Raw genomic sequence first — 13,832 nt, 5'->3', positions numbered from 1 at the left:
GTTCTTTGTCAATTTTGGTTCTAAGCTTTATTATCCAAGACTTTCATCTTTGTGTTTTCGGAAGATCCAAGACTACCCATTGAAAATCAATGCGATGATGATAGTGAAGCATATGTGATGTGAAGGAGCCTGAGAGAGATATATGTACGAAATTAGGGTGTACGCACCGTTTGATAAGGTTGATGTAACTAGTAATGATATATTTTCAGAATTAGTATCACCTATATATTGAATATACAAGTCTGGTTTGATTTTATAATTCAATCTATTGTATGTTTTTTTTTTTGTTTGTTTAAGTACACAACTATGAAAACCTAAACTAGAAATCTATATATTTCTCCAACCAGCATAATGATGTCATTATATTTGTGTTAGTTCCAATGTTTTTAGTTTGGGCTTTCTTGTCTAACAGTGATTTGTGTTGAAGGGTTGTCATGTTATCTATACCGAGATTCAAATATGTAGAGATATAATAAACTGGTTGCAAAAAAGATCCAGATGAATTTATGGAGGTAGAGTTATAATATAACATCTTAATTTTGTTATACAACAATTCGTTTAAAGAAAAATGTTTAAGATTATGATACAAAATAGGTGAAATTGTTTCATGAGATCGAAAAGATAATAACATAATAAGTTTATTCACTGCACATGTTACATGTATGAACCAAGCTTAAAATTAATTTATGTCAAACTGGCAAAATTTGGTTTGATTCGTATATTTTGATTAAGACATATCCAATTCATAGACCAGATATATACCGAAAATAACTCTCCAGCTCTCGGACTAATTAGTCAATGTTCAGTAATTAATCCTCATGCACATGAATGTTTGAACCTATTATTATTATTATTTTATTCAGTGTTTTTGTACATTTGTGTGAGTGACTGTAAGAACTCATTCTTGTTTTGATTTGATGGCGTACGTGTTACTATGAAAATAATTGAAACTCTCGATTCATATTTAGTCTATTGTTCACGTACGTCTAGATTTATGTTAAGAGAACCAAACCAAGTACAACACGCATCCCACCCTTCCTCGTCACTTCATTTATTCTCACGTAAATGTTTTTTTTTTTTTGTGGTTCATTGAAACGCATGAAGACGCATTTCTGATCAAAATATTTTACACTGAATATTCATGTTTGAAACACCCAGTGCATGAATATATAATAACGTCAACATGCATTACACAATATACATGTTTAATTTAGATGATGATATCAGAGTCTATATATTGGTTATTGTCCCGGTTTATCTTTCTCATTTGGTTAACCATATTCTTGGTTTAGATGTTTGTATTTAAGGAACATTCTATGTTTATTTCCAACTTAATGAAGCATAATCATAATTGAAAGGGAAAGTTTGTTAGATCTGAAATGGTATCAGAGCATTTTTTTCTTCCAGCTTTTCTTCTTCAAGTTTCATTCATCTTCCGCAAAATCAAATCATCAAATCATCCTCCATCTTTCGTTTGTTTCTCTTGAATCCATCATCTTCTTCTTCTCCGATTCATTATCTGCGTTTTCATCGGAGATTTTCTTTCTTCTTCATCGTTTTCTTGCTTTTCCGATCGCGTTACATTCCGATCGCGTTCTTTCTTCTTCTTTCAGCTGAATCTAGTTACGATTTCTTCTTGCAATGTCAAATCAAGCTGCTACGAACTCCGATCCTTACGCAAATCCGTTGTATCTTCATGCTGCTGATAATTCTGGTGTGAATTTGGTCCTTGATAAGCTCACCGGTGAATCTAACTACCACACTTGGCGACGATCTATCCTCAAAGCTTTAAACGCCAAGAACAAACTCGGATTCATCAATGGAAGTATCACCAAACCGCCAGAAACTCACGCTGATTATGGAGCATGGACTCGATGCAACGATATGGTATGTACTTGGATTACGAACTCTGTAACGAAGGATCTAGGTTCTAGCACCGTTTATTTCGATGATGCTCATTTGTTGTGGTTGAATCTGGAAGGTAGATTTAGGCAGAGTAATTTGTCTAAAATCTATAGCGTTCAAGATCAATTGGATCGTTTACATCAAGGATCTTTAGATCTCAATGCATACTACACTCGTCTTACTACTCTATGGGAAGAGCTAAAGAACTTCGAAGAATTACCTTCCTGTAACTGTGGTAATTATACATGTGGATCTAATGATCGTTGGCTTCAACTCTATGAGAGGCGCAACATTGTCAGATTCTTAATGCGTTTGAATGAGTCTTTTACTCAGACTCGTCGCCAGATTCTTATGATGGATCCTCTTCCAGATTTCACAAAGATTTACAACTTTGTTTCTCAAGATGAACAGCAACGAGGCTTAACTACATCACCTATACCAGAGAATCCTGTTTTTCAAGCATCCATGGGTTATCAGAAATCAAAGAATCCTCATCAACAGGGACGTCCTCGTCCTCTCTGTACTCATTGTGGTTTGCTTGGACATACAGTTGCAAGATGCTATAAGTTGCATGGATATCCTCCAGGCTATAAGATTCCTCTTCCTTCTGGTTCTCAAGGTGATCCTTCTAAAGCAAAGTTTCCACAGCAGAATGGAATTCATATGGTTTATTCACAATCTCCAGAGCAGAATGTTTATCTTCAGTCTCCTGATCAACAACAACAGATGTTTTATGTTCCAAATCCACAGTTTCAAGCTCCAGTTCCGCAGAATCCGGTTTACTACACAGGTCAACCCTATACTGCTCATGCTGGCTCTCAAACTGGTCCTTTTGTCACTGCTGGACAGTCTTCTACTACTCCTGTTGTTAGTACTCCTGTTGTCAGTAATCCTCAGTTGACTAATCATTCTGTTAACATGGTTCATTCTGGAAGTGGTTTTGTTGCTGGTACTAGCTCACATGGTGGAAATCAAGTTTCTCAGGTGGTTACACAACTGAATAGACAACTTCAAGGTTCTCCGTATCAAGTCATATGTCCTCAGCCTGTTTCACAACATATTGGTTCAATCTCAGCACAAGGTATGCCTCTTGTACCTTGTCACTATATTTCTGCTTTCGAACCAGGCCTTATTGTTCCACATAATGTCTGGATCTTAGATACTGGAGCTAGTTGTCATATCTGCTGTGACCTTAGTATGTTTTCTAATACCTACCGAGTTGAGCATACCACAATAAACCTTCCCAATAACACTCAAATCTCCATTCACACTGCTGGAACAATTAAGCTTAGTGATAGTCTCATTCTTCATCCTGTTTTTTATGTTCCTGATTTTCATTTTAATCTCATTAGCATTAGTTCTTTAACAAAAACAAATAAAAATCTTTCTATTCATTTTTATCATGATTCTTGTTTAATTCAGGATCATACTCAGGCTTGGACGATTGGAAGAGGGGATCAATCCAATGATCTTTATCTCTTAAATTCACCACCTCCACCTGATAAAGATCAGCATTATCTTGCATTCATTACTGTCTCTCCTGAGCTTTGGCATCAGCGTCTTGGACATCCATCTCTTTCAAGAATTCAATCTGTTTCTTCCAATTTAAACATTCCTTCAAAAATTTCTGAATTTCATTGTAAGATTTGTCATATGTCAAAACAAAAACGCTTGCCTTTTATTTCCAATAATAAAATTTCTGAGGAACCTTTTTCTTTGATTCACATTGATGTTTGGGGTCCTTTTCATATAACTTCTGTCAAAGGTTTTCGATATTTCTTAACAATTGTTGATGATTGCACACGTTTTACTTGGCTTTATTTTCTTCAGTTAAAAAGTGATGTTTCAAAAGTTTTTCCAGATTTCTTGGCATTAGTTCATAATCAATATGGTTTCAAAGTTAAAAGTATAAGATCTGATAATGCACCAGAATTACAATTCAAAGAATTATTAGCTAAACATGGCATTTTTCATTATCATTCTTGTGCATACACTCCTCAACAAAACTCTGTAGTAGAACGTAAACATCAGCATCTTCTGAATGTTGCTAGATCATTATATTTTCAATCAAACATTCCTCTTTCATATTGGCCAGAATGTGTTTCAACTGCAGCTTTCTTGATTAATAGAATTCCCACACCAGTTTTAAATGATAGGTCTCCTTTTGAGCTTTTAAACAAGAAGTTACCAGATTATACTATTCTAAGAGTCTTTGGTTGTCTTTCTTATGCATCTTCTCATCAGCATGATAGACATAAGTTTACAGAGAGAGCTAGAGCATGTGCATTCATTGGTTATGAACCCGGTTTTAAAGGTTACAAAGTTTTGGATCTTGAATCTAATACAATTTCAATTACTCGCAATGTTGTTTTCCATGAAACCATTTTTCCTTTTATTGATAATTCAGTTTCTCGCAGCATTTCTTTCTTTGATGATTCTATGCTTCCTGCTTCTGAACAACATTTAAAAGATTTGGAAAATTTAAAAGTCTATGATGATTTTACTACTTCTTTGGCTGAGAATGATCCTATCACTGATGCTAATACTGTTCTAGAGCACACACATACACGTAACATAAACACTTCAAATCAAAATGCTCAGACTCGGGATGGTATGGCTAACACACTTAGGCCTCGTAGAGAGACACGTGCTCCTAGTTATCTTTCACAGTACCATTGCTCTCTTATTACCAAAGAGCCTTCTCCTTCTCTTCATGGTACTGCTCATCCTCTCTCTGCTTATTTGTCCTACGATAAACTCTCTCATGAGTATCGTCTGTTCTGTTTTGCCATTATTTCTGAGAAAGAACCAAAATCCTTTAAAGAAGCAGTTTTGTTGAAACAATGGCTTGATGCGATGAACCTGGAGTTGGATGCTCTGGTGAGTACATCCACTTGGGAGATTTGTTCTTTACCTGATGGGAAACATGCTATTGGTTGCAAATGGGTGTATAAAATCAAATATAAATCTGATGGCTCTATTGAAAGATACAAAGCTCGCTTAGTTGCTAAGGGCTATACTCAACAAGAAGGTGTAGATTATATAGACACTTTTAGTCCTGTTGCTAAGCTTTCTTCTGTCAGATTAATGCTTGCTCTGTCTGCAATTCACAACTGGAGCATTAATCAGATGGATGTTACTAATGCATTCCTCCATGGTGATTTAGAAGAGGAGATTTATATGCATCTGCCACAGGGTTATACACCAAGACAGGGGGAGATTTTACCAGAGAAACCTGTCTGTCGTCTTGTAAAATCTTTATATGGTCTTAAGCAGGCTTCAAGAAAATGGTTTCACAAGTTTTCTGGTGTTCTCCTGCAAAATGGTTTTCTTCAATCCTTCTTTGATCCGACTATGTTTGTCAGAGTCACTTCTGGTTGTTTTCTGGCACTATTGGTCTATGTGGATGATATAATGCTTGTCAGTAACAAGGACTCTGCAATAGTGGATATCAAACAGTTGCTAGCTAAAGAGTTCAAGATCAAAGATTTGGGGCAACTGCGATATTTTCTGGGATTAGAAGTTGCTAGATCCAAAGAAGGAATCTCTGTTTCACAGAGAAAATATGCATTGGAGTTACTTGAAGAATTTGGTTTTCTTGGTTGTAAACCTGTACCAACACCAATGGAGCTCAATCTCAAATTAAGCCAGGAAACTGGTGACTTGCTTTCTGATCCTTCTCATTACAGGAAGCTCATTGGTAAGTTGGTCTATCTTACTGTCACAAGACCTGACATATGTTTCGCAGTCAACAAGTTGAGTCAATATATGAGTAATCCCCGAGCACCTCATCTTGTTGCTGCGCATCGCATTCTGCGTTACCTGAAAAATGATCCAGGTCAAGGTGTGTTTTATCCAGTCACTTCTTCTCTTAAACTTCGTGCATTTGCTGATGCTGATTGGAGCAACTGTCCTGAGAGTAGCAGATCGATTTCTGGCTATTGTGTGTTTCTTGGAGATTCTTTAATCTCTTGGAAATCCAAGAAACAAGATGTGGTTAGTCGCAGTTCTGCTGAAGCTGAGTACAGAAGCATGGCAAATGCTACATGTGAGTTGATTTGGATAAATTCACTTCTTGAGGATTTGCAGGTTCCTCTCAATGACACAATTGTACTGTATTGTGACAATGAGGCTGCATTACATATTGCAAAGAACTCTGTTTATCATGAGAGGACTAAGCATATTACTCGGGATGTTCATGTGGTTCGAGAGCGTGTAGCTTCTGGTTTCTTGAAGACGCTGCACATAGGCACTGAACATCAGATCGCCGACTTACTCACTAAGCCTCTCACTGCACTTCAGTTCAATCATCTACTGTCCAAGATGGGACTTCATCACCTGTACTCTCCATCTTGAGGGGGAGTATCAGAGTCTATATATTGGTTATTGTTCCGGTTTATCTTTCTCATTTGGTTAACCATATTCTTGGTTTAGATGTTTGTATTTAAGGAACATTCTATGTTTATTTCCAACTTAATGAAGCATAATCATAATTGAAAGGGAAAGTTTGTTAGATCTGAAAGATGACAAATCAACGATTATCACAAACCACTAAGTTACATGGTTCATCAAATTAGAAAAAAAAAGAGAGTTAAATTAGTTAAAAATATGAGTGCATTTTTGATAAATTAAAAAGGGTAATTTTGAAAGTATAATTAAGAGATATTATCAAGCCTCTTAACAAAAAAATATTAAGAAATCTGTAGTTGAAAATGATAATTTGAGAAATATGTATTTTATAAATATAGAGTGATGAAGAGATGAGTAGATGATTTTGGTCTTATAGCTAAATAGGTAATAAAATATTCGGTTGATAAGAACATAAAATAAAAATTATTAATCAAAAATATATACTCAATTTAAATCTATATATACATTTTCGGATATATTTTTGAAATAAATCCTGGAGTTGGCTCTTATTTACAATTTAATGCCATTAACATTAATTCTCAAGATTTGTTTCTTTAATTAAATATATGTTAATCTAATTATTTGCCAAAAATCTGGAGACAATCTTTTCTAATATTTAGACAATGATTATTTATACTCTATTTAAATTAAGATTTTTAATTCAAAATCACTTACCATATATTGTCCTATATTATCAACACAAAATCGCCCAAACAAATATTCATACAAACGAATTTGAGAAATTTTTTAATACTACTAACAATCGGAATTCAAAAAATCTGTATAATTTTTTTAAAAAATAATTATTATAATTTATATATTCAAAATCAATAAATTTTTAATAATATTATAAATATTTGAACATATCAACAGTTTAAACTAACACATGACGGGTTATATTACGGGACGGAATTATATGGCGGGGTAGAGTTATATAGCGGGACAGGTTTGAATCAAAATTAATAAAATTTTAAAATATCATTAACATGTCCCTTCAATACGGGTTAAATCTCCATTTTATTATTTTGGAAGATCTGTAATATTAGACATATCGAATCAGTCTAATTTAGTTAAAATTGTGTAAAACAAAATTTGTTCCGTAGTATACCATTACTTAATGACAATTATAAACTATAAATTATAAATATCTTAAAAAAAATACAATTTGCTAATTTTTATATATAATACATAATTTAAAAATTTTGAAAATCATAAATTTTAGAAAAAATCACCCCGCGGTGTACCGCTGGTTAATCGCTAGTTTATAGTAAAAACGATGACAAATATATTATCTTTATTAATAAATATATGATAGATTATTTTTTTAATTGAATATATAAACCACATTGAATAAGCTAAGACTCTTCACCAAAAAACAAAAAAGATGAAAAATATAATCTAAGACATTTTCCGAGAATATGAAGATCTGTTATTCCAAAAAGAGAAGAAGAGAATATGATTTGACCTTTTCGTTATCTCTTTCCAGCATGTAGAGTTTTAGTCTTTTAGACAAAAGAAACAAGACTTTTTGCCTTTTGGGTCTCCGGAATCAAAAGCGAAGACAGTTTCCGAGAAAATTTCTGCTGTTGTCTTACATGAGACATGTAAAATCAACATTTTCACGACTTTCTTCACCAATAAAAAAAAATTAAAAAAAAATAATGAAATCAAAAGTCGGGCATGACTATTTTACATGTGATGCAACTTTTTGTCTGTTATTTTTCTCTAAACTCACATTTGTAAAAACATAAACGAATCTCACATTTTTTAAGACCTAATGATTAACTTGATTTTTTTTTCTTTTGTGTAACTTATATCCACATAAATTCTATATTAGCGAATTAAAGAATTCTTACATGCATAGAATTAATGAGCATATCATATATCACTGACGCCTTTTGTTAAATAATTTATATGTTTTGTGTAAAACTACAATCACGAAAAAAAAATCATGGATCTACATGAAAGATGAAATAATAAAGTTATTTACGGCGCATGCATGAAACTTCAAAAGTCGATATACACAATTAGATTGCACGAATTAGTTTATATTAATATAGTAATATGATCATGAGCTCTTTGACCACTTGGACCAATTAGTCTTACGTTCACTACTTGTGCATATAAATGTTTGAACAATGTACACTTGCCACTTTTACTGATGTATGAATGTGTCAACTTAAAGACATAATGAACCCATTCATGTTTTGAAAAATTTCACCCAATTTTATAGTCTTTTAATCACTCTTCGAATACTGTTAGGACCACACCAACACCTCTCTCCCACTTGAGTGCCTTTTAGCACGCATTTATGACCATTATTTTCCCCTAAATATTCATTATGTGAATGAATTTATGAATCCATAAGCCTAAATATTCATTTTGTATATTGTTCAAAAAGTGATTTTTCTATAGGCATATACATGTATCTCCTAGATTTTTATATACATGTATCTCCTAGATTTTTTTTTTTTTATATTAATCATTTGTAATAATCTCTTTTCATTATCAGAAAGTGAGAGCTTTAGAGCGAGAGAGAAAACTTGTAGCTCCCAATTTTTTTTTTTTTTTAATCTGCGTGAAGTTCTATTAAAATCAGTCATTTTCGATTTATGTTCGTCATTGGTTTCCAACGTTAATTACTGGAATAAAGTATTATATTATGAGCAAGAGCCACATTGTTTAGGTTTATCCACTCCATCGTAAATACAATGATTTGACTATACAAAAAAAAAAAAAAAACAAAGTTTTACTATACTTTCTTATATTTCACTAGGATATGACCCGCGGTACACCGCGGGTTAATTATTTGATTTTTTTATTTTTATAAATTGATGAATTTATTGTGTATAATATTTTTTGTTGTATACCGCGGGTCACATGCATTGTATCTAAAATAAAAAATTTTAAGTTGTATTTGTTTTGTTTAGTGTTTAAGATTGTATAATTGTATTTTGATTTGTTATTTATAGGATTTCACCTGTGGTATATTGTCTCGTATTAATATTGACCCAAACCCGTCCAACCATATAATCTAAAATGAAATTAAACATCATTTTGTTATTTTTTTAATAACACTTTTATTTAAATGTCATATAATTCGAGTTAATTTGAAAGTTGCTTTCAAATAGTTTCCATGTATATTTTTAAATTAGTGTGTGTTTTTAGACCAACCCGTAAAAATAATTTATAATTGTATCTTAAAATACTAATTAGGATTTCACCCGTGATATACTGTCCCATTTTAGATAATTGTAAAAATTAAAGAAAGATCCGAATGACTCAATTTCGGGTCTGAATAAAATAACGACATGATTAAATGCTCAATTTGTTCTTAAAAATGTTAATATAGATTACACACATATTTTTATTCATCGATTGAGTAATATATGTCCGTTTTAAAAAATTTGAATTGTAACATATGCAGAAAAAAAAAAAACTAAAATTTACTAACTATTTATATATTTTATAATAATTTAAAATAATATAAATATAAGATCAAATAAAAGTGAAATAAGAATCATATATTTATGTTTAAATTAGGTAGAGAGGTTTTAGGAAATTAGTGCAAATTTGTTATATTAGCATTAAATCATCATATTTGATTTCTTTATCTATAAAAATCGTGGAGAATATACCATAAATAAAGCGTTTAAATATAGTAATTAGTTGAGAAAGTATATATATTTTAGATTTTATTAATTATTTTCGTTTTTTAATTTTGCCAAAATTTAAGGAAAGATCCGATTGAAGATTTCCGGGTCAAAATTAAACAAATTTGACCCGATTTGGGTACCCCAAAAACTGCTGCAAAAATGTATAGTAGATGGTTTATATTGATAAAATTTTTGGTCAATATACTAATAAACCCTATGATTATACTAAACCCTAGTCTCAAAATAAATCGGATTGAATATCATTACCATTTTCAACCATAAAATAAAAATATTTTAACTTGTTTAATACTTCAAAAATATTTTAGTTTCATGCATATATAGCAGGAAACATCATCTAGTTTTACTATTATGATTATACTAAACCCTAAGAAGTCTCTTTGCTCAAAAAAGAATAAGAAGTCTATGAGAAAGTTTATTGAGCAGCATGACAAAACCATCAATTTCACTAGGAAAGAGTAGGCCTGGGCAAACGGCAGAAACCGATCAAACCGACCCGATCAACCCGAGATTTTCGGTTTTCGGCGAAAACCGAAGAGATTAGACCAAACCGAACGGCAAAATTAGTTTGGGCAATCGGATGTCGGTTCGGGTCGGTTCGGTAGTCGGTTATCGATCGGTTAATTCGGTTTAAGGGAACATGGTATAAAAACATAAAACCCTAGATCTAATTCATTTCATCTCTTCTCCTCTCCTTTACGATCCTTCTTTTTCCACTCTTTCTTCTTCTCCTTACTTCTTTCTTCTTCTCCTTACTTCTTTTTTAGACTCTCCAACATCGATACCGTGGTTCAGTTTCGACATGGGTTGGCCGTTCATCACTAGCTTCGACCAGATTTTGTTTTCAGAAAGTAAGTCTTCAGATCTAACGATTTTCAATTTTGTTTTTGTTTTTCTTTTCCTTTTTTTCTTAATTTTATGATGGATTTGAATCGATGTGGTTTTGATGATGGTTGGTGATAGATCTCATCGGAGAAATATTTCTCTACGGCGACGGCGACGGCTCGTTGGCTAGGAAGAGAGTAGCGGCGGCAAGCTTTCATCAGCCCTAATTTTTTTTGGATTTGGATTTGTAATTGTAATTTAATTTGGGCTTGGGTTTGTTTGTTTCGGCCCATTATTTATTGGTTTGTAATTGTAATTTTCTGTTTACGAAGCCCATTATCTTGATTTTGGTCTAATTCGGTTTTAAAAAACCGAAGTAGAAAAATTTTCGGTTTACTTCGGAATTGATTTTTAGTCCTAGAACCGAACCGAAAAAACCGAGTTCCGATTAAACCGAACCGAATTATTATTCGGTTCAATTCGGCAAAATTTTATAAAACCGAAAAACCCGAAAAACCGATTAAACCGAACCGAATAACCCGAGTAAACCGAACGCCCAGGCCTAGGAAAGAGTCTTGTGTGGACTAATACTAAAGAAATAAATTCATCAAATATAAGTTTGAGATTAATTACGTCAGAGCTGATGTCAAAACAAAAATAAAGTCTTTTTAATTTGTTATAATTTGGGTGCTTGAATAAGAAGTCTGATGGATCTGTTGGTCGATTGTTGGTGTCACCGATCTCGTTCTGGTGTCACGAAGTGGAGTCACGGATAGCTTCTGGTTTGGCCGGTGGTTCTCTCCGTTGAGGTTAGGCGTTTTCTAAAACCTCTCTTTTGTCCTCTCGACGGCGCTTACTTTTCTCCCTTGGCGATTCTGTGCAACATCGGATCTGTCTCTCGACAACTTGGTATCTCCTTCGTCTCTACGGTTGTCCTCTCTTGTATTGCTTTGTTTCTCGTTAGCCCCATATCTTGCAATCGCTTATTAAGTTTTAGCTTTTGGAGTGTTGGGTCGTTTATAATGCTCCCCTCTTTTGGGCTATCGTCTCCCTTGTTTGGGCTTCAGTTTCTCCTCCTCGACTAATTTACTCGATGTTAGTTTGGGGTTGAGCTCTTTGTGTCAGTTCGGAGGTTTATTCCGTAGTATTAAGCTTTGGTTGGCTTCAATACTTGTTAGTTGTGGCGTTGAAAGGTCTTGCGGTTCTCGATTATCTTACGGTTCATCCGGGAGACCCGTGACAAGGCATTATTTGAGAAATATGCATCTTTTACCGAGAAGGCCAAGTTCCACTATCTTGTTATTGCCTTAAGTGTTGAAACCCGTCTTCATAGATTGTTGTGCGGGAAGTCCTTATGGTGAGCTTCAAGAGCTTAGTTAGTCTTGAGACAAGATTAGTTTGGTTTTTTGCAATGTATTATCGAAATCTTCCTTCCTCTTGTAGGTTATGGGTCGAGCATTGTGTCTCTCCGTAGTTTAATCTCTTCTTTCTCATGTATTGTAACCTTTCCGAATCTAATATCAATATCATTCAGTGAAAAAAAAAAAAAAGAATAAGAAGTCTATGAGAAAATTTATTGAGCGGCATGATAAAACCATCAATTTCACTAGGAAAGAGTCTTGTGTGGACTAATACTAAAGAAATATATTCATCAAATATAAGTTTTGAGGTTAATTACATCAGAGCTGATGTCAAAACAAAGAGAAAGGTCATCTTAGCTCATATATATACCTTTTTTTGAATAAGTTCATATATAAACTTATATATATATATATATATATATATATATATATACTTTCATTTATCCAATGTATAAAAGATGGGATATTTCTTGAGAGAAACTAAATATTTTCTAAAGCATTTCTCGACAGAAATACGAACCGTTTTTTAAATATATGATTATAGTGTTTCCCAAAATTTTGTGATGTTCTAACATTAATATAAACCATGTGACTAATTGGGAACACTATTAAAAAAATCATGGAAACTCTGCTTGAAAGATTGATTTACTACACAAGCATGAAACTTTAAAAATCTTTAACCGTTCTTGTGGACCTAATGGACCAATTAGTATAACGTTCACTGCTCGTGTACATGAAATCATGAATGAATGTATGAACACTTGCACTTTAGTTATTGGGGGCTTCTTTTTTTTTTTTTTTTTTTTTTTTTTTTTCTGTCAACACCATTTAGTTATTACGTGTTAATGAACTTAATTGAAACTTTTTTTTTCTTAATTGAAACTTTCCACCCGATTTTATAATCTTTTGTTCACTCTTGGATTAATAATGTTCAGAGGACCACACGAACACTTATCTCACCCTGCCTTGTCTCTTGCTTTGTCTCTTCACTTCTTGGTTCCTACTTCCTACAAAATTTGTTAAATAAACTGAATTCAACCAATTAGAAAATAAAATGTAAAATACAATTGGTCAAAAAAATTAAGACATTTATTTTTTGCATAAAAAATTGAAAACATCACTAAATTTGAAACAATTGTTTTTCTCTAAAACATTGGTTATATTGAAACCGAAAAAGTATATATTACATGTCATTTTAAAAAAATAATGAGCATCAGTTTATTAGTTCTACATAATATTAATCTTTTATTTTATTTAATACTCGTACTAACAATCATTAATTAATCAACTACTATTCAATTCAAGCATATTTAAATTATTCAAATAATGTCAATAACTTTCAAAATTTATTAATATTGAATAGGTAGGTGGATAATCATGTATGTTTGTGTCATACTATATGCATTGAAAATACAAAACGACACTTATTTTAAAACAAAATTCAAAGTCTAAAACGATATTTAATACGAAACGGAGGGAGTATTTTTGTTTGTCTCCGAGATAATTAATTGGCGACATGATAACTAATATGCGACATGATAAAACAATTAACAATCTCTTTCTCTATAAAAGACTTCTACTAATTCAAACTAAAGAAAATTATTAACCATAAATGTTTTTACTTCCGGGTTAGCTGAACGTCATAGCTGATGTCCAA

General features: G+C 32.6%; 1 protein-coding gene and 1 long non-coding RNA gene across 2 annotated transcripts; both read left to right on the top strand.

The window, feature by feature from the left end:
• The first annotated feature begins 1,237 nt into the window (after nucleotides 1–1,237).
• Nucleotides 1,238–3,398, top strand: LOC110228403. Its single transcript, XM_021025840.1, has 2 exons — nucleotides 1,238–2,986; nucleotides 3,328–3,398. The coding sequence occupies exons 1-2, from the start codon at nucleotides 1,642–1,644 to the stop codon at nucleotides 3,372–3,374; spliced, it is 1,392 nt and encodes a 463-aa protein (XP_020881499.1). The 5' UTR covers nucleotides 1,238–1,641; the 3' UTR covers nucleotides 3,375–3,398.
• Nucleotides 3,399–10,456: 7,058 nt separating this feature from the next.
• On the top strand, nucleotides 10,457–11,210 carry LOC110228413. The gene is made up of 2 exons (XR_002331964.1): nucleotides 10,457–10,840; nucleotides 10,953–11,210. It is a non-coding gene; the product is annotated as an uncharacterized LOC110228413 (long non-coding RNA).
• Nucleotides 11,211–13,832: the final 2,622 nt, after the last annotated feature.

The sequence above is a fragment of the Arabidopsis lyrata genome, assembly GCF_000004255.2.
Source record: "Arabidopsis lyrata subsp. lyrata unplaced genomic scaffold ARALYscaffold_5, whole genome shotgun sequence".
Taxonomy (NCBI): domain Eukaryota; kingdom Viridiplantae; phylum Streptophyta; class Magnoliopsida; order Brassicales; family Brassicaceae; genus Arabidopsis; species Arabidopsis lyrata.
This window is presented reverse-complemented; position numbering and strand designations above follow the sequence as displayed.